General features: G+C 57.4%; 1 protein-coding gene and 1 long non-coding RNA gene across 4 annotated transcripts; one reads left to right on the plus strand and one right to left on the minus strand.

Annotated features, from left to right (window-relative positions):
- Positions 1-1,487: 1,487 nt before the first annotated feature.
- Positions 1,488-6,093, minus strand: LOC132235248 (uncharacterized). Its single transcript, XR_009452998.1, has 2 exons — positions 5,905-6,093; positions 1,488-4,378 (listed from the first exon to the last, which is right to left on the minus strand). It is a non-coding gene; the product is annotated as an uncharacterized LOC132235248 (long non-coding RNA).
- A 4,364-nt stretch (positions 6,094-10,457) lies between these two features.
- Positions 10,458-22,601, plus strand: MKNK2 (MAPK interacting serine/threonine kinase 2). Of its 3 annotated transcripts, XM_059697292.1 has the most exons (15): positions 10,458-10,625; positions 10,772-10,906; positions 13,403-13,437; positions 13,653-13,740; positions 13,840-13,941; positions 14,025-14,122; positions 16,141-16,220; positions 16,944-17,017; positions 17,291-17,395; positions 17,559-17,614; positions 17,725-17,820; positions 18,276-18,470; positions 19,225-19,389; positions 20,134-20,177; positions 20,436-22,601. In XM_059697292.1, exons 5-15 carry the CDS (start codon positions 13,842-13,844, stop codon positions 20,671-20,673), a joined length of 1,251 nt encoding a protein of 416 aa, XP_059553275.1. In that variant the 5' UTR covers positions 10,458-10,625; positions 10,772-10,906; positions 13,403-13,437; positions 13,653-13,740; positions 13,840-13,841; the 3' UTR covers positions 20,674-22,601. The 3 variants fall into 3 exon arrangements, with proteins under 3 accessions (XP_059553275.1, XP_059553276.1, XP_059553277.1); XM_059697293.1 differs by lacking the exon at positions 20,134-20,177 and having other exon boundaries at positions 20,436-20,610; XM_059697294.1 differs by lacking the exon at positions 13,403-13,437 and having other exon boundaries at positions 10,486-10,625.
- Positions 22,602-23,302: the final 701 nt, after the last annotated feature.

The following is a 23,302-nucleotide window of genomic DNA, read 5'->3' on the forward strand; positions in this document are numbered from 1 at the left end:
ACGTAAATGGACTCACACACTGTGTGGCTGCCGGGGTTCTTGTCCCAGCATCAAGAAGGGCTCAGGAATCTGGAAAAGGGGCTGCGCGTAGATGACATAGGAATCTGGGGACTAATAAAGAGCCCGGAGACGAGTTATAATTTTGAAAGGCATTAGGGGTCAGAGGACCTTCAGCTAAGGAACTGAAGACTCCCTCCTTGTGTAGGACCCTTGCTTTTATTAACACAATTTGTCCTAAGGCAAGGTGGAGATAATACACTTCAAAGGGTAAGGTTTCAAAGGGTACAGAAGCATTGTCAGTTTGGGGAATAGCCTACGGCTGTTCAGGTGTTTGGCCAGTAGGAGGCAATAACATGTAGATTAAGATGCCTTTTAGCTGTCTGGCAGCCACAATCAGTTTCCTATTCAGGTTTGGGGAAATGCCTTTAGCCATTCCCAACAGGTGACTACAGGTGTGACTCAACCCTGTTGAGTCCCCAAGTCTCATCAACCTTTTGATGAAACTCTTGAAATTATGACACGCTGGAATTGGTTCCCGGCATGTGGCCTTTTGTGTCTGGCCTCACTCACTGAGCATCGTGTGTGCAAGGTCCATCCGTGTTGCAGTGCGTGTCCGTGCTGCACTCCTTTTTGTGGCTGAGTGATATTCCAGTGTGTGGGGGAGCTCTTGGGCTTGTCGGTTCATCCATTCGATAGGTCATTGCCACCTCTGGCTGTCCCCAGTCACGTGCAGAGTTTTGTGCCTTTGTGCCAGGAGCTGTGCTATGCAGCCCTGTTTACACAGCACTTCTGCTGACCTTCTGATGCTACCACCAGTCACCACCCAGGGCAGAGGAGGGGGTGAGAGAGAGGAGAGTGTTCCTAGATATTTCTGGAGTTATCTGCCCTGCTTTCCAAACCAAAGACAGTGGGTGAAAAACAAAATCAGCTGCCACGCTCTGCCCCTCCCACTGGGCGGGAATTCTGCTCCCAGAAAGGCCGCTGCACTGCAAAACAGCTAGAGACAGAGGAGGTGAAAGCCTGTCCCTGCACCCAGGCCAGTGAGGTCACCATTGCCCTGTTCTGGCATCAAAGGTCTATCTGAGTTTCTATCACATGCCAGTTTGACCTGAGTTTCACACTGGTGACACTGAACTCCCTGCAACACATTGTTGGAAGCGGAAGTTAGAGTCAGGCACGCTCACCCATGAGCCCCCAGCCCAAGTCCCCAGTGCTGATTGACAAAGTTGCTGGAACCTTCTGCCTTTCCGGGCTCTGGCCTTTTTTTTTTAGTATATTTTATTGATTTTTTTATGAAGAGGAAGGGAGAGGAATAGAGAGTTAGAAACATCGATGAAAGAGAAACATCGATTAGCTGCCTCCTGCACATCCCCTACTGGGGATGTGCCCACAACCAGGTACATGCCCTTGACCGGAATCAAACCCAGGACCCTTCAGTCCGCAGGCCGATGCTCTATCCACTGAGCCAAACCAGTTAGGGCTGGTCGTTGTTTTTTTTTAATCCTCACCCAAGGATATTTTTCCATTGACTTTTTTTTTTTAAAGGGAGTGGAAGAGAGAGGGAAAGACAGAGAAATATCGATGTGAGAGAAACACATCGATTGGTTGCCTCCTGCACACGCTGAACCAGGGTCTAGGCTGGGGAGGAGGAGCCTGCAACTGAGATACGTGTCCTTGACTGTATGGAATACAGGGGTGGGCAAACTTTTTGACTCGAGGGCCACAATGGGTTCTTAAACTGGACCGGAGGGCCGGAACAAAAGCATGGATGGAGTGTTTGTGTGAACTAATATAAATTCAAAGTAAACATCATTACATAAAAGGGTACGGTCTTTTTTTTTTTTTTTAGTTTTATTCATTTCAAACGGGCCGGATCCGGCCCACGGGCCGTAGTTTGCCCACGGCTGGAATAGAACCTGGGACCCTTTGATCCGCAGTCAGATGGTCTATCCATTGAGCTAAACCGGCCAGGGCTAGGCTCTGGTCTTGACCTCAGTGATAGATGGGCCCCGAGACTGGCTGGGGCACCACAACACGGTCCCTGTCAGCCATGATGCAGGAAGGTGGCCCCAAGCCCAGTGTCCCTGCAGACACCCTGCATCGTTTGGAACCTCTGTTCTCCCCCCACCGTCTGACCCATGTGTGGGAGCGTATCTTTCTGCCTGTTCCTCTGGTTCAACTCTGGGGGCCATCATGCGTTCTGAGCACCCAGCCAGGCCAAGAAAGAACAAGCATTCCACTAGGAGTGCTTTAGGAAAGGCCCAGAGAGGGTGGACCAGTTCACCTTCTGTCAAATGAGCATCCTCATCCATCAGTCCAGTCCTCAAAAGCTGCCGAGGAGCCATGCCTATATATGTCAAAGCAGCAACAGAAGACCTACGCACCATCATCCCTTAGGATCAGCCTGGAGAGACAGCACGGTGGTTTCCTAGGGCTGCTGTGGCAAATCACCAAAACTTGGTGGCTTAAAACCACGGACTTTTATCACCTCACATCTGGAGGCTAGATGTCCTCAAAAGGCTACAGTCCAGGTGTGGCCAGGCTGGTTCTTTCTGGAAGTTCCAGGGGAGAATCTTTTTCTTGCTTTTTCCAGCTTCTAGAGGTGCCACATCTTTGGCAGGTGGGCCCTCCCCCCATCTTCACAGCCCACCCCAGTAGTATCTGCACAAACCCCAAAGAATCCTGGATCCATGGGAAAGCTTCCCGCTGGCCCTGGGCCCAGGGGGAGCGTGGAGACCACTGACAGCCCACAGCCCTCCTCGACCGAAGCCAGCTCTTCTCAGCACACCTGGGGGGAAGCAGGAAGACTGCTTGCAGACGAGCTGGAGGCTGTGACGCCTGGGAGGCATGTCCACTGCATGAAGGGCTGTGATGGTCATATTTTAGGGGTCAGCGGGAGTAGGGACACACAACAATGTTTAGAAATTACTTAACATTAGGTGTGTGCTCTCTCTTTCATTTTACTTATATTGAACTAGTTTTAAACTTACAGAAAAGTTGCAAAATTATACTAAGAGTTCTCCAACCCAGTTTCCCTAAAGCTAATGTCTTACATCATGGACATAAGGAACAAGGGAACAGGATCCAAGCAGGACACCCCAAGATAGTGGCGTCCAAAGGTCCTGGGGTGGGGGGTGATGAGGGGGCAGGAAGTAGGGCCACCAGGGGGAAGCTGGGTCCACATCTCGAAACCTGCTATGGACCAGGAACCCTACCAGGCTAATTGCCCCTCTTCTCCCCAAATCTCTGGGTCCTGCCTCCCCTCCAGATGCCAGCCCTATTCCTTGAGGCTAGCCTTGGCAAGGGTCCTGGCCTCAGGCAATCTCCATACCCCCAAAGGCCTCCCCAGGGAGGCAGTCCAGGATTGAGACACGGAGGGGGCAGGAGAGTGGAGAGGAGGGTGTGTCCACCATGGGAGGACTTGAAGTTGTGGTCGCCGCCCCCCAGAATCCACAGGGTCCAGATCCTCATTACCACCACCTGTAGGGATAGTGCCAGGCATTGAGACCTGAGGCCGGGTGGAGCCAACCTCTCTGCCCCTTCAGGTGGGTAAGGGTCCCTGTAAGGAGAAGAGGGGTAGGCGTAGGAGCCCAGGCCTGGGGAACAAATCCGGCCCCCCACCTGCCGTGTGGTCTCCTGTGGTACGTGCTGGCATTGCAATCTCAAGGCACTACAACCTCAGGACCGGGTGACCCCCAGGGAGAGTGGGCAGGTGCTACATAGGGTCCAGTTGCATATTGTAGCGCCACATAAATGCAGGGGCACCCTTCACGGAAGCCACAGGCTCTGAATGCGTTGCCTCCATGCCCTTGCTATGAGCATCTGGCGAAAACTGCGGCTCAGGAAGAGCCGGAACCGGTCTGCGAACCGGTCTTCATACTGCAGGCTGTGCCTTCCACCTTGAACTAGGAGGCAGACAGACCACAAAAAGATGTGTGCGGTCCCTTTAAAAGGGGTGCGGCTCTACTCTCGCTGCCTGGACAATAACAATCCCATTGGCTGAAGCGAAAGCCAAGGCCACGCCACTTTGCTAGGTCCCTGAAATTCTATTGGCCCAGCGCCAAGACTCCGCCTCCTACTCCCTGCAGCCCGGGCACTGCGCCACTTTCTTTGACGCAAACGCGTTGCCCCGGCAACCGCTCCAGCGGCGAGGCAGAGTTGGCTCTGGGCCGGAGTCTGGGCACAGGCTTGGCCGCCTGGGGTCCCTAGGGCTGGCCCGGACGCCGGAGTCCACGGCGCCCCACGCTGGCGCTCCTCGCCGCCTGTTATCTCAGAGTGGCCGGACAAGAGGCCCGCATCGCGGATGAAGAGGAGGCACCTCGGGAATGGCATGCCTGGCTGGGGTTCCAGGGACGGGCTGGGCGCCGCGGGCGTCGGGCTGCAGAAGGCGGGGAGGGTTCAGAGGCGCCGGGTCACACGCCTGGCAGCAGATCGGCTCGAGCTTTTAGCAGCACAAGCAAATTCAACCCTGGGAGAGGACATTCCTGGAGCCTGGTTCCTGCACCAGCCTGTGGCCAAGAGGAACCCGCCACCTCAGGCCACAAGAGGCCTCCGTGGCGGAAATTGAGGCTCAGCAGTCCAGGCTTCCAGGGTTCTCCTGTCCCCTGGACAAGTCGCCCCTCTCTCCTAGCCCATCAAGGGACCTGGCCGAGAAGCCAGGTTTGCCTTCCCCAGGCCTGGCTGGAGCCACCTTGTTTTTGCTCATCTGCAAAAACGAGAACTCTGGGATGTGCCCAGGTTAGTGCCCATATGAGCCTCCTAGGGCGGCTGTAACAAAGTACCACGGATTTAGGGACTTTCTTAGACGTTTATTCTGTGACAATTCTGGAGGCCAGAAATCCAAAATGGACCTCCTGGGGCTAAACCCAGGTGTGGTCGGGGCTAGTCCTTCCCAAGGTTCCAGGGAGAGCCTTTTCTGGACTTTTCCAGCTTCTAGTGGCACCGCAGCATCTCTACCCATGACCCCTTCCTGACTTCACAGCCAGCAATGCCACTTCTTCCATCTGTCTGACTCTAACCCTCCCGCCTCCCTCCCTCTTACGAAGACCTCGTGATGACACTGGGCTCCCAGGGAATCCAGGATCAACCACATCTCAGAGTTCTTGACTAATCCCACCTGCAAAGTCCCTCTGTCTCAGGAAGTGGCACATCCGCAGGCACAGGGACTGAAAAGGCGATGTCTCTGGGGCTGTTATCCTGCTGACCCCAGGGTGTGACTGAGCTTTCTGAAGCTTGGAGCTAGCTCTGCCCTCCGCCTGGCCCTAGGAGGAGTGTCATTAGCACAGGTAAAGCTCAGTGCTACTCCAGGCCGCGCAGGGAGCTCCCGCAAGGAGGTGGCCCCTAAACTACACCTGGAGTCAGCCAGCAGGGAAAGGCCCCTGGATTCCAGCCAAGACGATTTGGGAGCAGGCCAGCTTAGTGGTGTGGCCTGGTCAGGCACAGGGCTTCCCCCACATCTACCTCCCTCTTCCTCTCTGGCCCCCAACATCCATCCAGCCATACCCTGCCCCTTCTCTCTATCCTCCTCTGACTGTGCCCCTCCCAGGATCCATAGTATGCCTTGAAAGCCCCCTACTGTCTTCGGAACTAGGGCATTTCGCCCTGACTGGGCCACTCAGTTGGTTAGAGCCCTGTCTGATACGCCAAGGTTGCAGGTTGGATCTCCCATCAGGGCACACACAAGAAGCAACCAATGAATGCATAAATAAGTGGAACAACAAATCAATGTTTTCCCCTCTCTCTCTCTGTCTCCCTCTCCCTCCCTCCTCCCCTCCTTCCCTTCCTCCCTGCCCCTTCCTCTTTTAACTCAATTTAAAAAAACAGAAAACTAGGGCACTTGTACATGATGCCCCAGGTCACCATTTGGGAGCTGAGAACAGGAAGCCTGGCTCCCCCAAGAGTCACCTGGGTGTTGCCTTGGATGTGGTAGAGAAGCGATGATAAGCCAAGTGCCCCATCCTCAGTCACTGGGCAGAGTGGTGGCCTCAGTCCCTGAGCAGACTGACCCCTAGGAGGCAGGACTTGGGCAGTACTATCCCCTATCACAGTGGGATGGGCCCCAAGGCTGCAGAGACACCCACAGTTGGTAGCTCCTGGCCACACCCACCCCTGCTTTCCTTTCTCTCTGCCCTACCCCCTACACCCTCAAGGAGGACTGGGGCCCTGGCTCCGTCCCCAGGACTTGCTGAGCCACTGGCATGGAGTGAGCCATGAGTCAGCCAGCAGGAAGGGACACTTACAGCCACTTGCATCAGATGTTCCTGCCTCCTGGCCCACTGCCAGAGGCCCCAGCCTATGACCCTCATTTATATGCGGACCTCCTGGGGCTTGTGGTTTCTGTCACTGGGGGGTCCAGGCAGGTGGGAACATGCAGAAGGAGTGCAGGCCAGGCTGGGTGCCAGCCCAGGACTGACTCCTGCCCCCCCATACCCACAGCCACCACACCCTCTAGTGCTGACCCTGATTCTAATACCCTGATTCTAGCTTAGAATTTGGGTTGGGATCTGGGCTTCTCCCACAGCAGCTCAGTGCTTGAGGGCCAGCCCTGTAACACCTGAGCCTCAGGTGCCAGGCTCTGAGCAGAGAAGAGAGTGACCCTCCCCTCAAAGGCACAGGCTTGTGAGGAAACTGCAATGGTATCAGCCCCACAGCACCCAGATCCACGGGTGGGCACCCCCTGCTTTCACATGTGCATATACCCAGTAGGTGCATGGCCCCCACACCTTCATTCCACTCCCACTGATGCACAGGGTTTGTCCTACACAGACCCAGGCTGTGCCTCTTTGAACATGCACAGACACACATACACACCCCAGCCTGCTCGCACTTGCACACACACCAAACTGGTGCCTTTTTTTTTTTTTAATGTTGGGAGACAGCGCTCGCTGGTTTGGCTCAGTGGATAGAGCGTCAGCCCGAGGACTAAAGAGTCCCGGGTTTAATTCTGGTCGAGGGCAAGTACTTCGGTTGGAGGCTGGATTCCCTGGCCCCACTCGGGCACATGGGAGAGGAACCAATCGTTGTCTCTCTCTCATATCGATGTTTCTGTCTCTCCCACTCTCTCTAAAAATCAATGGAAAAATATCCTCAGGTGAGGATTAACTAGACGGAGGACAAAGATGTTTGCTGTCACCCCTTGGCAGGGTTGCCAGAAAACATACAGGACACCGGTTAAATTTGAATTTCAGATAAACAATGAGTAATTGCCTGGGCCCTGGCCAAGTAGAGCGTCAGCCATAGACTGAAGGTTTGCAGTTCGATTCCTGGTTAAAGGCACATACCTCAGTTGCAGGTTCAATCCCTGGCCCTGGTCAGGGCTCATGCAAGAGGCAACCAATCCATGGCTCTCATTCTCCCCCTCCTCCCTCCCTTCCACTGTCTCTAAAAATCAATGGTAAAAAATATCCTCAGATGAGGATTAATAATAATAATTATTATTTATGCATGGGGCTTACACTGAAAAGTTATTGTTTATCTGAAATTCAAATTTAACTGGCATGTTGTATTTTTATGGGCTGGTTGTGGAGGTTGTGAGGTGCCCTGGGGTTCCCTGGACACTTCCCAGGAGTTGAATTCCAAGCGACTGAGCCCCCAGGACGCCAGGGCTCCAGCCACCTGACCAGATCAAAGTGGACACCCCCCCCCCCCCCCCCCCGCACAGAAGTGAGGGACTTCTCGGGAGCTGGCTGGAGGCAGACAGGGTACTCCCTAGAGAGCCAGATCCCTGCACCTCCGGCCCAAGGCTTGTCAAGCCCTCATGACTTGGGCAGGAAGAGCATTTACTACTAGTTTCTCTTCTTTTTAGTCATCACTTCCCAGGACCTTCTCTCTGCTCTGGGAACCTCAGGCTGGCCTCTGCCCCATCAGGGCAACCCTGAGCCCCCCTCTCAGGCTGGCCATTTTCTCTGGCATCCTCTGGTGGAGCGTATCCTTGTCCTGGGCCCTGCCTGTCCTGCCCACCAGCCCTGGCTGGACCTGCCCCAGCCTGGATAAAGAAAACCTTCTGCCTGAAAACTGAGAAGGCTTGAGAAGTGGGGCCAGGCTTCCTGCCTCACCTGCCTAGCAGGTTCCTTCCACACAGGGGCAGGTGCCATCTCCCTCCCTGAGGCAGGGGATATCCCTGGGGGCCCCAGAAAAAGCAGAGTGGGAAGGCCCAGCTATGCCCCTGGGAACCTTCCAGCCCTTCTCCTTCCCCAGCCCCTGGGCGCCCAGCACCTCTGGGAGCTGGGCCTGTAAAGGGGACCATCTCCAGGAAGATGGCAGGTATTGGCTGTCTGGGGCTGGTGACTGGCCTGCAGCAGGACAGAGCTGAGGCCTGAGAGCTGGCAGGCAGGGCGCAGAGGTCCTTCTCCTTCCCTGATTCCCACTAGCAGCCCCCTTGTCCCTAGCGCAGGCTGGGCTGGGGCTGGGGCTGGCTGCCTCACCTAGGCCAGCACAGCCAAGGCGCCCATAGATGCCTGCCAATCCCAGTGCTCAGCCTCCTGTGTCTATAAGCCAAGGGACACCAAGGATGGTTGGCACCACCGGGAGCTGGAAGAAGCTGAAGGATCCTCCCATAGAACCTTATGGCAAGGGTGAGGCCTGCCAACACTTTGATTTCAGATTTCTGGTCTCCAGAATGTGAGAGTAGACGTGTGTGTGTGTGTGTGTGTGTGTGTGTGTGTGTGTGTGTTTACAGAATAGTTTATTGATTTTTAGATAGAAACATCAATGTGACAGCTCATCAATCAGCTGCCTCCTACAGGCTGCCTACCAGGGATCAAGTTTGAAACCATCATGTGCCCTGACTGAGGATCAAACCAGCAACCTTTCTGTACATGGGACAACCCCAACCAACTGAGCCACACCAGCCAGAGCAAATTTATGTTTTTGTTTTTAAATATATTTTATTGATTTTTTTATAGAGAGGAAGGGAGAGGGAGAGGGATAGAAATATCTATGAGAGAGAAACATCGATTAGCTGTCTCCTGCACACTCCTTACTAGAGATGTGCCCGCAACCAAGGTACATGCCCTTGACCGGAATCGAACCCGGGACCCTTCAGTTCGCAGGCCGACGCTCTATCCACTGAGCCAAACCCATTAGGGCAAATTTATGTTTTTTTTAAGTCACCCTGTGTATGGTACTTTGTTACAGCAGCCTCAGGAAGCTATTCACGTATACAATCCCCATATGCAAGTACACACACACACATACACGTGCACATGAACACATTTACAAATGCTCACATTCCTCCTTTGCAGCAATATTCAGTGAGTACTTCCTTCCTGTGTGCCAGGCCCTGTGCCGGGCAGTGGACAGAACTGTGCTCTCGTGGAGCTGACCTTCCGGGAAGGGGCAGTGGCCCGTCTGTACCCACCTTACCATCCAGAGGTGTATGAAGACCTGCAGGTGATTACATCAATGCAGGAGGAAGGGTGGTAGGGGACAGCCAAGGGAGAGGAGAGGTGGGGAGGATGAGGAGGGACCCGTGGCTTCTCTTGGGCAGGCAGGTCTGGCAGCCCCACCCCAGGCACCTGGAGCCAATGTATGTGTCTACACACACACACACACACACACACACACACACACGCACGCACAAACACGCACACATGGAGGGGCTGGCTGGGGAGGTTCTTCTAAAGGACCAGGGGGCTGGCAGAGGTGAGGCCTCACAGCTCCTGTAGCCTGAGCTGTGGTTTTTGGGGGGAAAGCATATAAACAGAAGCGGCTGGCAGGGAAGGGACAGTCCAGCTTTAGGTCAGCTGGGCCTGGTTGGCAGAGTTTGGGGTGGGTGGCCATAAGCTTCTGAAAGAACAAACGGGAGCCTGGAGGGCACAGGGTCTGAGAACTTTGCTCAACCGTGCTGGGGGCACAGGCAGCTGGCCGGGGCTGACTATATCTCAACCGGGGTCGGGTGCTCCAGCCGAAACGGAATCGCTTTACCTCCTGCGCTGGCTCCCCACCGCATCAGTCCAGAAGAAACCGCTCCTGTGCAGGACTGGGCAAGGATCCCGCCCATCCCCCCCCGTGGTCCCTGCCAACAGCGGGAGGACCTCTTGGGGAGCTCCAAGCATGCTGTGCGCCTACGGGGCAGCTGAGACCAGGCTGGGGAGCTGCGAGGCAGGCTCCCGAGCGGGAGAGTCGCCAGAAGGAGTCAGTGCATCCTAGGCCCCGGCCGGCACACTGGGGGCGCTGCCAGGGGCCAGGGCCGGGCTCGGCTCCGTCTCGAGGCCTCGCACGGGTCCCGGAGCCTCCGGAAGCCTGTCCAGCTAACGCGGCCGGAGCCCCGCTCGCCGCACTACGCGGCCGCAGAGACACGCCTCCCGGCCAGAGCGCGCAGCCGCACTCCGGTCCGGAGCGCCCTTCCAACCCCGCCCCCGCCCCCGCCGCGCGCGTGTGGGCGGGGACGGAGGGGCGGGCCCTGCGTTGGGGGCGGGGCCTGGCTTGGACCATAAAGGCGGAGGCGGCGCTGTGCGCGAGACTCCACTCGGCGGCGGCGGTGGCCCTGGAGGAGGGCTCTGCGGTAGTGGTGGTCGTGGCGGCGGCGGGACGACTCCCCGCGCGGTCCGCGCCGCGGGATCCGGGCTGCGCGCCTCAGTTGGCGGAGGCGAAGGAACAGCGCCCCCGCCCCAAGCCCGACCCCAGTGAGTGCGGCCCAGCGACCCCGGCCTGGCCTGGCCCCGACTCGGGCGCGGGGATCGGGCCCCGCGGAACCTCGCCGCCTGGGCCTGTACTCCCGGTGCGCCGACCGCGGCCACTCACGCCCTTCTTTGTCTGCCCCCGCCTGCAGGGTCCTCTCCCCGGCCGCCCCCCGCCCCCGGGCCGCCCCCCGGGCCCTGCGTCCCCTCCCCCGCTGGCGGGGCCCGGACAGAAGATGGTGCAGAAGAAAACAGCCGAACTTCAGGGCTTCCATCGTTCGTTCAAGGTGAGGGCCGCGTTGGTTTGGTGGGCGCCGCGGGCTGGACTACCTGAGTGGCCGGTGGGAGGGGCGCGGAGCTCGCCCTCAGGATCCCCCAAGCCTGGTGCCGGTCTCCGCGTTGGTCTCGGCCTTGGGGCTGCCCCAGCCCAGCCGTGCGTGCGCCCACAGTCCAGGCTGATGGGCCCCGAGGTCTCAGGTCTTCCCTCCAGGAACCCTAGGTGGGTCGAGGGGCGCTTGTCCGTGGGGCCCTTGGTTGTGTGTCCCCTGCAAACCTCAGCCAGGTGTCTAGTGCTGGGTGGGGCGTCAGCCGGCTACAGTCCTGTCCCCAGCACCTTGAGGTCTGTGAGGTCCTTCCTCCAGAAAGGCCAGGCAGGGTTGCAGGTTTCTCCCCCGACAAACACCCCTCCCAAGTGGCCTGCAGAGTAGGGGTGTGTGTGGATCGGATGACCCCCAGACATGCACCTCCCAGGCCCAAGTCCTGTTTCCTGTCGGAGTGGGAAGTCTCTAAGGGGCCCCAAGGCTTCCGAGTTCTAGTCTCAGATGAGCAAGTCAAGGGGGGTTTGGCAGGTGCAGGGCCAGGCCCCATGCGGCCTGGCCCAGGGGAGGCAGTGATGTCAGCAGCCACCCCACCCGCCTGCTGAGTTATGTAATGGCTTTCCTGGGCCTCCTTGGGCAGGAACCTGTTGCCCTGCAGAGGAGGCAGGACCTGTGTGTGTGTGTGTGTGTGTGTGTGTATGTGTGTACAGGCAAGTCGGACACCAGTGTGGGAGGAGCCAGCCTGGTGTGTTTGGGTTAGAATTCCCGAGCCTGTCCAGCCAGCATTCACCTGCCAGCGCCCCACCCGGTGCACACTCTTGGCACCCTAGCTTCCACTCCCGGATAGTGACAGCCTTGGCATGTCCCCCAAGTGGCCAGGGCTGGGTGGAAGGGTGGTAGACCCAAGATGTCACTGGCAGTGGTCTGTTAACTCTTGGGACTGTGTCTGAGCTCAGACAGGGTCAGTGGGCAGGGCCAGCTCTGCGGTCAAAGCATACTCAAACTTTCTGGATGGTTCCAGCTGCCTCCTGCCAAGGCCTGCTGACTGAAGGCCCGCAGCCAGCCCTGGGCCTGGCCCGCCTACACTGCCTAGGCCTGAAGGCTGGTCTTTGCAGGCCACCCAGGAGCTGTGCATGCCCTGTGCTGAGGAGGGACTGTGGGAGTCCCAAGGGAGGGAGTGGGGACATGGGACAGGGAATCTGGGCTCTAAAGTGGCCCTCCAGGGTCCAGCTCTTCTGAATTGGGGTCTGGGAGAGATGTATGGGATTGCTGAGGAGACCCAAGTTTGGCCCCTTTGGGTCCTAGAGCCTTTACTTGATTGTTGGGGGCAGCTTCCTGACGTCCACTCTCCATCCTAATCACCCCTTCTGTGGCCATCCCGGAGCCACTCCTTCCAGGTGGAAGGACGGAGACTTATCAGAGCATTGAATGCCGTCCTCATGGGAGCCAGACTCCTCAGTGGGCAAGGACGGGGACTGGTGGATGAGCGTCAGCAGGCCGGCTTCAGTGCTCCCTTCCTCCTTCCTCCCCTGCACCTCCTAGCAACTCTCTGCAGGGTGGGTAGGGAGGCTAGGAGGGCCCGCCTGTTTTTCAGCTGCTCCTTCTGACCTCTGCCTGCACCCTGTGCAGCTGGCCTGGCTTCCGGGCCTCCTGTCTGTAGGAATCTGGCCTGGCAGAGTGGGCCCCTCCAGGTCTTCCTGGGGTTCTCCTGGAGTTCCTTTTCTGTTGGATAATTCTCCTGTCACCACCCCAACCCCAGCTGTCACAAGGCCCAGAGAAGGGCAATGACTTGGCCCAGGTCACCCAGCATCGGCCATAGCACCACAATTATGTATACAGGCCCCCTCTATGCCCACCAGGGCCCTGGCTGCCTGGTCCATCAGGATGTTGGGAGCTAATTAGAACTAACTTCTAAAGGAACCTGGCCAGGTCTCAGTGTCTCTCAGCCTTTATTGGAGGGACTGTCAGCCTTCATACAAAATCTTTTGCTCTGCAGAAATGGCATTTATCCTAACAGCCTTCTGTTGGCCCCGTAGGCGATTTCTCCAATCCCTGGCATGCCTGTCTTTGGGCAGGATATAGTACCCTCTCCCCAGTTTTGGGGGCTATCCAGTGACATTGAGCAGGCCCCACTTTAACAGGGCTGGTTTCTTCACTGGGTACTAGGCTTGTGGTGCTCACTCCTGGGGGTCCCTGTGGGTGAACAGGACAGTGCAGGCTGTGGCCCAGGCAGAGAACAGCCCAGATCCATGCTGGATCCCATGGATAGCTTTCCTGTAAGCCTCTGGGGGATTGGTGAGACAGAAGAAAGAGCAGCATAAAGCAGGGAGGGTGATGGCACCCCTTGACACAGGAAGGGCTGAGCCCACAAGGCCGTGGGAAAGCAGGCAGGGCAACTAGCGGGGAGCCCCGCCCTAGAGCTCGTGACTCACCCCCCACTGACTGCTCTTTGCCTTTGATCTCCAGACTGCTGTCCCCATTCTGCAGGTGAACAAACCAACGTGCCACAGTAACTTGCACCCCCTCCTCCCTGCACAGCTACACCCTAACCTTGGTGGCCCCAAGGGCCCTGGGTGGGGGTAGAAGGGCTATTTCTTCATGGTCAGGCGAAGCCAGGCTTTCTCCCCCTTGGCATATGTACACATGGCTGGGTCACTCTGTAAAGGGGCCGTTCTGGCAGCATTACAGCCTGAGAGCTCTCTCTTCTCTACTACAGGGGCAGAATCCTTTCGAGCTGGCCTTCTCCCTAGAACAGGCCCAGCCCGGGGAGACTGACTTCAGCCTGGAGTGCCCAGCCCGCCCTGGTGAGGGACCTGGAAGGGAGGGGACTGTGGGTGAGGGCCAGGTGGGGCCTGAGAGCCACAGAGGCTAAGTGGGCCTCATGCCCGGGTCTCCTGATGCAGATATGCCCACGAGCCAGCCCATTGACATCCCAGACGCCAAGAAGAGGGGCAAGAAGAAAAAGCGGTGTCGGGCAACTGACAGCTTCTCAGGCAGGTTCGAAGGTGAGTGGGGTGGGCAGGGCTGGCCATAGGGGGAAGTGACTAGGTCGCCCAGGACAGCTCTCACTGCCATCTCTGCTCTCCAGATGTCTACCAGCTACAGGAGGATGTGCTTGGGGAGGGCGCCCATGCCCGTGTGCAGACCTGCATCAATCTCATCACCAACCAGGAGTATGCGGTCAAGGTAAGCACAACACCCTCACCTGTCCCCTTACCTCTCCCCAGCAATGCCTGAGATCTGGCATTCAGGCTCCTGGACTCATAACTGGGGAAAGCCAGTGTCTAAAAATGACCCCTAGAATCCAGGTCAGCCTGGGCTGAGCCCCCAAGGCCAGGCAGAGGTGGGTCATGACCATGAAGTTTGGCCCCTAATGCAGGTGGCCGCGGACCTGGTGCCAGAGTGACCATTGAGAATGGGATGGGGGTTGAGAGGGCTTTGGTCAAAGCTAATGTTCACCTGCTGGGTTACTTCAGGCTGGTCCCCAGGCATAACTAGGGCTTTACCCATGTTGGTTACTAGGATTAAAAAGCAACGCCAAAGACTATACTTTCAGGGATCATTTCTATAGTTCGTTAAAAAGCAACGCCATACTTAGGGCCCAGGGGTCTTAGCATTTAGGGAGACCAGGGCAGAGCCTCCTTCATGCCCATGTGGCCTCTGACCCAGGGTCCAGCCTGGGAACTGTGGCCCTGTGACCTCTGTTGTCTGGCTAGACTGTTGAACCCTGCATTCCAAGAAACCTTCCAGGCTCCTCTCATGACCCTGCATCTGAGCTAGGTAGGCTCACAGGAGGCTGGCTGCCCAGGCAGGGAGGTCAGGTACTCCCCGGCAGGCCAGTTGACCAGATGCTTCAGGCCCTGGTAGAAGTCCAGGGACAAAGGCAGCTGTGGTCCCTGCCCCCTGGAAGCTCCCAGGTGGAGTGGGGGTGATGGTGCAGAATTGGACACTAAGAATGGAGCACCTTCTGAATACCTGGTGTGTCTCTGAGTAGCCTTCTCCTAAGGACCTGCTGGGCAGCCTGGCTTACTGTCACTGTTTGACAAGTAGGGAAATTGAGGCTCTGAGTCACACTGTGTGTGACCTCCCAGAAGGCCACCTCCCTCCCCCGAGGGACTGCAGTATTCTCTATGAAGTGGGGTCCTAGCCAGATTCCCAAGGGACAGGATGAGTTTCAGTTATTGTAGAAGGATGTGGCTGGTGGCTTTGTCTCTAGAGGCCCTGGAATCTGTTTTTTCTGTCCCTCTTCGGGACGGGTGTGTTTGTCACTAGACAGGTGGGCATGCATAGGCCCAGGACTTGGAGGCCAGTGGACTTGTGTGCCTGCCTGCTGCAGGAGCCTGGCCTGCGGAACATGCTACATTCCCTTCCTCCAGGCCACTGTGGTGCACAGGGAGCCCCGGGCACAGGTGGTGACCCCGCCTGTCCACTCACCCAGCAAAGGGAGCCCGAGGCACCTGCTAACTCCACCTCTCTCTGAGCAACGTTGCTGGGGGGCATTTGGGGATGGGCCCAGAACTCTCTAATTCTTAGAGCTCCTGTGTGCCAGAAAGGATTTGGGGACGTTGGTATGTGTTGGCTTCCTGTGGCTCTGGGGTCTGGGAAGCTGTGTCTGCTGGTTGGGGGGGGGGGGGGGGGCAGTCTGGCTGGCCTGAAACACCCAGGCTCATGGGGTCACAGACATCTACCCAGACTGGGTTGGAACTGGGGAGGCAGGACTTGGTGCAGAAGCAAGTGGATATGGCATGGCTGGCATCCAGGTGCCTAAGGTCCCGCTAGTCCCCTGCTAGTCAGCATGGTGGCCACCAGTCTCCTGGTCATGAAGGGGAGGTTGCTTAGTCCAAGGGAACCTGACATTGTGAAGGGGTATTTTGCTGGACCTGAGGCTCCAAATATATCTCTGAGGCTTTTTTCCATCAGGAGTGGATAGGGCTGGCTCCTTCTCCCTGCCTTTCCTGTCCCACTCACTCCTCTCTTGGTGCCGCTTGGGAAATACATTGCCCACTACTTGTGCTGATGCTGCAGTTCTGACTGGCAGATTCTGGGTCCCCATAGGAGAACTCAGCCACCTTTCTAGATCCTAACGGTCTAAAGCTTTAACAGTTTCAGGTGTAGTGCAGGGAAAGTTTCTGGTGGAGGCCCCGTGGGCTGGGGAAAGTCTGGCTGACCCAGCTGCTGTGTCTCCCCACCCCCACACGTTTCAGATCATCGAGAAGCAGCCGGGCCACATTCGGAGTAGGGTTTTCCGGGAGGTGGAGATGCTGTATCAGTGCCAGGGACATAGGTAATGTGACCCACCCTCAGCCCCGAGCCATCTTTTAGTGGATGAATGAGCCTGAATGTCTCTTTACCCCCAGTGAGCATTTAAGGCAGGGGTGGGGAACCTTATATCTGTGAAGGGCCATTTGGCTAATGATAACATCATTCATGGGCCATACAAATTTATCAACTTAAAAATTAATCTGCTGCCTGGCTGGTGTGGCTCAGTGGCTGGGCATTGAACCGTGAACCAAGAGGTCATCGGTTCGATTCCCTAAGGGCGCACGCCCAGTTTTCGGGCTCCATCCCCAGTAGGTAGGGGCATGCAGGAAGCAGCCAATCGGTGTTTCTGTCTATCCCTCTCCTTTCCTCACTTTCTAAAATCAATAAACCATATTTTAAAAAGCCTGCTATATTTGGTCAAACATTTAATTAATTCATCCCTAAAGCCTTGGCAGGGCCAGACCAAATGATTTCATAGGCTTTAAACAGCCCGAGGGCTGTATGTTCCCCATCCTGATTTAGGGAGTTCCCACTGTGTCCCAGGCCGTTGTGAGTGGACCCAGTGTTAGGCTGGCAGTCTGAGGTGGGCAAGATGGAAGCAGCCTGTGGGCCCAGTCCCAGCCTTCCCGTGGGCAGCTGGAGGGGTGTGTGTGTGTGGGGGGGGGGGGGGTGTAGACGCTGAACTGGGCATGTGCAAGCGCCTTAGGACGTCTCACTCCTGTCCTGCTCCCCTCCCCCATCCTAGGAATGTTCTAGAGCTGATTGAATTCTTCGAGGAGGAAGACCGATTCTACCTGGTGTTTGAGAAGATGCGGGGCGGTATGTGGGGCCTGGGAGACACATCCAGCTAGTTCCTAACGGGTTATGGGCTCAGAGCCACCTCGGAAGACCTGTCAGAGGGTCCTGTACATCAGAGGAGGCTTGTGGGCTCTGAGCTTCCTGTCCACACAGCAGCTCGGGTCAAAGATTTTGGGTCCGAGGAGGCCAGAGTGGAGGCTTCCCTACCAGGTGGGAGTGGGTGCTGGGCAGTGGCCTGGGGACACAGGGGTTATTCTTACATGTTTTTTTCCTTCCACTATGACCTGGCCCCAGGCTCCATCCTAAGCCACATTCACAAACGACGACACTTCAATGAGTTGGAGGCCAGCGTGGTGGTGCAGGACGTGGCCAGCGCCCTGGATTTCCTGCACAACAAAGGTGGCTGATGGGGGTGGCTGCTCAGGGTACCACCTACTTTTTGCCATCCTGCCAAAGATGCTTAGGTCCCATGGATGTCCAGCCTTGCCCCCAGTACAGCTGCCCAGGACTCCCTAAAGATACACCCATCCCACCACTGACTCCCGGATGTTTCTACCCACAGGCATCGCCCACAGGGACCTAAAGTTGGAAAACATCCTCTGTGAGCACCCCAACCAGGTGAGGGACCCTGGGGGTTGGCCTTCCCTGCGGGATGGGCCCTGTGCAGGCTGGACAGGACCTCCAGCCACCTCACCTCATTTCACTGCTGCTTCCTAATCCCCTCCCAGGTCTCCCCGGTTAAGATCTGCGACTTTGACCTGGGCAGTGGCATCAAACTCAATGGGGACTGCTCCCCCATCTCCACCCCGGAGCTGCTAACCCCAGTGAGGACCCACGGGGTCAGGGGCGAGCTGGGAGGGGCGGGGCGAGGGGACAGGATTACATTCTGTCCAAAGAAGTGGTTTGGGACCTCCAGGAGAGATGTGGGGCAGCTTGTGGTCTCCGTGCTGGGGCCTTGAAACTCGGGATTTCGCTTAGCAACAGCCGCTGATTGGCCCTTCGGCTGTGACGGGGCGGGACCACGGTCAGGCAGGGAGGGGCGAGCTTCCAGCACCTGTTGATTGGGCAGGGCGGGGGTTGGGGCGGGGCTGTGGTCAGGTGGGGGCGGGCTGGCATCCGCCGTCAGCCTGTAATTGGTCGAAAAGAGCTGTCAGTCACTGCGGCTCAGGCTCAGGTGACTGGGCGGTCCCTTGCCTCACATTACACTGGAAAGTCCCTGCCAGTGGCGTCCCCCTCCCCCATGGCATCTAGTCATCACCGCTCCCCCTCTTCCCCGCAGTGCGGCTCTGCAGAGTATATGGCCCCTGAGGTGGTGGAGGCCTTCAGCGAGGAGGCCAGCATCTATGACAAGCGCTGCGACCTCTGGAGCCTGGGCGTCATCCTCTACATCCTGCTCAGTGGCTACCCACCCTTTGTGGGCCACTGCGGCAGCGACTGCGGCTGGGACCGCGGTGAGGCTTGCCCGGCCTGCCAGGTGCGCACCCCCTGCCCTGTGCAATCCTTAGGGCCGGGTCCTGAATATTGACTGCATCCACAGAGGAGTGCTGGCCTGCCTGACCCTCCTGGGTTTCTCGAGGTGTAGGTCTCCTATCTTTCAGCATAGAGCAGTTTGGTCAGTGAGCTGTGGTGGGGTGAGGCCTATGGTTTGATGAGGTGAGGCCTGTTTTCTATGCAATACTTGAGGCTCAGGATTCATGTTTACCCTGGAGTCCTTAGGAGGTCGGCTCTCCTAACCTTTCTCTTTTTAAAAAAAATAGATTTTTATTGATTTCAGAGAGGAAGGAAGAGGGAGGAAGATAAAAACATCAATGATGAGAGAGAAACATTGATCGGCTGCCTCCTGCACGCCCCCTACTGGGGATTGAGCCTGCAACCCGTGTGCCCTTGACCAGAATCGAACCTGGGACCCTTCAGTCTGCAGGCCAATGCTCTATCCACCGAGCCAAACTGGCTAGGCCCCCCAGACCTTTTTTTCCTCTCCTTCCTTGGCCCCTTAGGGTTCCCCATCCTGCCAGCTGATCTCAGGGCCCAAGTTCCATCCCTGTCTGGGTAGTAGTTTGAGGTCCTTGCACCTGGTTCTTGGGCCACAGGTCAGGCCTGGGGCACTGAGAGAGCCTGTCACTGAGCAGTGTCCCAGCTCCCTTGGGGTCCAGGCTTGCCCATCAGAGACCAGGACCTGGGCCTCGGCCCTGTTGGCTGCAGCCGACCCTCCTGCATGTGTTCCCCAGAACATGCTGTTCGAGAGCATACAAGAGGGCAAGTATGAGTTTCCGGAGAAGGACTGGGCCCACATCTCCTTCGCTGCCAAAGACCTCATCTCGAAGCTGCTGGTTCGGGACGCCAAGCAGAGGCTAAGCGCTGCCCAGGTCCTGCAGCACCCCTGGGTGCAGGGGGTGAGTGCCAGCCCCACGGGGCAGCCGGACATGGGGTCCTCGCCTCTGTCCAGTCTCCAATGGGCCGGGCTGTGACTCGGAACAAGTGTCGGAGAAGCCTTGGGGCCCAGTGTCGGGACTCCTTGTTGTGATGTGGGTCTGGGGGTCAGTCACTTATCTTCTGGGCGCCCAGGCACAGTTATGAAATCTTCCCCATCTGCTGGCAGGAGCTTGGCAAATCCCTGGCCTGTGCCCTAGAGGCAGTGGGATCTCTTCCTGCCTGGCACCGAGCGGCGAGCTCCACTCAGCCACAGGGCGGACGGGTGGGTGGCCAGCCTCGGACAGGGCTCCATCCCCTCCGATCCCAGAAGAGCCTGTGTTTGTCGTTGCCAGTGGTCATCCAAGCTGGGGCCACCAGGGTAGAGGGCCCTGTGGGGAGAGAGGACTGCTTGCTCAAGGTAGCCAGTAGAGGGGCCTCTGAACTCCTGCTGGGAATATGAGGAGACCCATGGATCGAGAAGGGAACGGGGCTGGGCTGGGAATGGTTAGGCGGGGTGGTAGGTGAGCAGGTAGGCCTGCGGAGCTACCGGCACCCCCACCACAGGCACCTGGGCTGCAACATCCTGTTTGCCCCAGCTTCCAGGCAGGTGTTCCCATTAACCCTTACTGGTGTCAGGGCCATGGGGGATCTGGGAGGGTTGGCCCTGGGCAGGATGGATGAGCCTGGCTGTGTTCTCTAGACCCGCTTCTCTGGTCTCCTTGCAGTGCGCCCCAGAGAACACCCTGCCCACGCCCATGGTTCTGCAGAGGTGAGGCCTGCATGGGGTCTCGGGGTGGAGAGGGGATAAAAATGCAAAATTAGTTCTCTTTAAGTTGTAGGGGAAGCCATTCAAGAACTGGGTGACCTTGTAGGGCTGGTGGATTAGGTCCCAGGCCAGGGGGCGGGGGAGCTTGGGGCCATAGCCCCTCCTCCAGGGCACTGCACAGATCCTGGGCCCTAAGGGAAGCAGAGGGTATACCTGGCAGCCACTTCTCCTTCCTTGGTGACTGTCCCGTCTTGTCCCCAGGAACAGCTGTGCCAAAGACCTCACATCCTTCGCAGCTGAGGCCATCGCCATGAACCGGCAGCTGGCCCAGCGCGAGGAGGATGCGTTGGAAGAGGTGGGGCAGGGCCAGCCCGTGGTCATCCGAGCTACCTCACGCTACCTGCATCTGTCCCCACCATCCCAGTCCAAGCTGGCCCAGCGGCGGCAGCGAGCCAGCCTCTCTGCAGCCCCCGTGGTCCTGGTGGGGGACCATGCATGACCCCTCCCTTCTGCTGTACATAGGTCACCCCCTCCCCCATCAGATCTCAAGATTTTTTTTAAGCTATTGCCAGCCAGTGACCAGCAGGCTGTGCAACACCCCTCACTCCCACCCCCCCTTGGGTTCTGAGGTGCTGTGCTCAGCTCAGCTCAGCTGGGGGGTATCTTTTTATATAAAGTTTTTGCTGTTGGGTTTTCCTTTTTTTTCTGTCCCCCACCCCCATTTTTTTCCTTTGAATGGTGTTAAAAGTAAACAGGCACCCTGGAGAAGAGCAGAGGGCACATGTGCTGCGCATGCCCCCACCCTGCCGCCCTGGCCGTACAGGCTCAGCTGTACTGTGAAAGGCCTTGTGCCCATGGTCCCTGCCCAATGTGACTCAGGAGAGGAGGACATTTGCTGTCTTCCAGAGCTGGGGGACCCGGGAACACACCTGCGCCCCTCCCCCTTCCCTGCCCTTAGCGTTCTCAAGGCCAGACTAACCCTGCACCTCCTTCCACCTGAAAGGCACCCTCGTGGCCAGGGGAGTCCTAGGTGTGGGCAGGTGGAGTGAACAGCCACCCACATGGACCCCACCCCCACCCCTAACTGAGAACCTTAAGCTGCCGCTGACGGGGAGAGGCTGCACCATTACCACTACTCCCCACTCTCTCCACTGGGGACTCTGTCTACCTGGGGCGGGGGAAGGGGCACTGGAGGAATGGGTGGGGCTGGACTGGCACTCGTCAGCCAACATGGGGGACCTGTAGATCCCCCACCCCGGGCACCCCAGTGCCCCTTCTCAGGGCTCAGTCTGACCATGGCCACGTCCTGCCCCCTGTCGACCCTTGAGTTGACATGGAAGCTCTGCCAGCCCTGTCTCCTCCCCTCCGTAGAGCCAGGGCTGATCCAGGTTCCCGATGAATCCCTCACCCCAAAGGCAGCATTCCTGCTCTGCCTACCTTTAGGGGAATGGCCTCCCTCAGGCACCCAGGAACCTCCCTGACCTCCCCACCTCCCCACCTCCCCACCCCAGAGTCCACGTCAGATGTCTAGTGACTTGCTGGGCTCAAGGAGACTCTGACTCCCCTCTTTGTCCTTAGGTGGGAAACACTATGCAATACAAGCTTCCTCTTCCTTCATGCACACGTGTTTCTGCCAGTGGGCGGCCCCCCAGCCCTCTTCAGGGCAGCTCGGCCTGGGCTCTGGCTGGGTCTTTCAGGCAGGCCAGCTGGAGAGCCCTCTGGCATCTAGTTTTCATCCTGTTTCATTAGTATTTTAAGAACATCAGTTGACTTCCCTTTCCTGTTCTTGAAGAATACTTGAATGTCAGGGGGCCTTGGGGTTGGGGGCTCAGACACTGCCTGCCCCCAAGTCCTGGACAATGGTTGCAGTCTGGGGGCTGATGCCTGCCTGGCCACCTGAATCTGTGGACCGGCCTTTCCAAAGACCCCAGGGTGGGCGGCCACCCCCACCTCCATCATTTCTTGCCCATTAGTGATTCCATGTGTCACGACTGGGGGTTCTGCCTTTCTGTAACAGAACTGGGCCTCACTGGCTGCAGGCGGTGTGGTCAGTTCAGCCTGGAAAGCTGACTGTGAGCAGCATTTTCTTCTCAAAGGTGGGACAGCTACTTACTCTTCCCCCATCACATCTCCGGTGCAACCAGGAGGCTGGCCAGAACCGTCACTGTGAATGAGGGCCTGGGTCCCAGGGTGTCCCAGGCTGCGAGGCTGCTCTAGTGCTGAGGGAAGGGGGAATGGCAGTGTTTCCATGTTAATATAGGAAAAAAAGACAATTTTCTTTAAAAGTGGGGGAAAGACATCCAAGCACTTTAACTCCACTGTACCAGGTAAACTGATACAGCTCAAAAGTTTTCCTTGACACCAACTGTCAATGCCGGAATTTTGTATTCTGTTTTATAAGGATTTAATAAAACTCTTAAAAACTCAGTCTGGTTTTCTATTGCTGCACAGCAAGCTGCCCCAGACCTGGTGGCCTTAAGCCATTCAGTGACTATGGTGCTGTGACCTAGGAATTCGGGCAGGGCATGTGGGGTTGGCTTGTCTGGGGATCCGTGTTGGTGGGGAGAGGCTGTCCTTGAGTGACCCATCCGTGCTGGCCCCGGGAGCCCTCTGTGTCAGGCTCATTGGGCATCATGTTCGAGGCGCATGCACCTTCGTGCCTGCGCTTTGATGCTGTTCGTGGCTGAGTAATGCTCCAGTGTCCGGATGGAGCACATTGTGTTTATTCATCTGTCCGTGCTCCCAGGTTTGGCCACAGTGAACCGTGCTGCTATGGACACGTGCACAGGTTTCCATTTGTGGAAACAGATGGAAAACATTCCACATGTGGATGTGTTCATTTCTCCGGGTGGACACACGGGAGGGATGTGAGCAGGGCAGAGACCCGAGCCCATGTGGAGTGTGGATGGGGTCAGAAGGGCCCCATAAACCATTGTCACCCTCGAAGCCAGTCAGATGAGAGATGACAAGCCTGGTGGGGACGGTGCCCAGTAGACCACACAATGGCAAACACCAGGCATGGTGAGGAGGTGACTGGCCGGCATCTGGGGACAGCCTGGACGCGGGGTGAGAAGGGGGTGCTCTGGCTGTCTGGAGAGAAGGCACACCTGGCAAGGTACGGGCACTAG

This window comes from Myotis daubentonii, chromosome 5 (genome assembly GCF_963259705.1).
Source record: "Myotis daubentonii chromosome 5, mMyoDau2.1, whole genome shotgun sequence".
Taxonomy (NCBI): domain Eukaryota; kingdom Metazoa; phylum Chordata; class Mammalia; order Chiroptera; family Vespertilionidae; genus Myotis; species Myotis daubentonii.

Coding starts and splice junctions, on each gene's coding strand:
- MKNK2 (XM_059697294.1), top strand. CDS start 10,856: ATGGTGCAGAAGAAAACAGCCGAACTTCAGGGCTTCCATCGTTCGTTC. Junction 13,942..14,024: donor CTTCTCAGGCAGGTTCGAAG/GTGAGTGGGGTG, acceptor TCTGCTCTCCAG/ATGTCTACCAGCTACAGGAG. Junction 17,821..18,275: donor CCCCGGAGCTGCTAACCCCA/GTGAGGACCCAC, acceptor TCTTCCCCGCAG/TGCGGCTCTGCAGAGTATAT.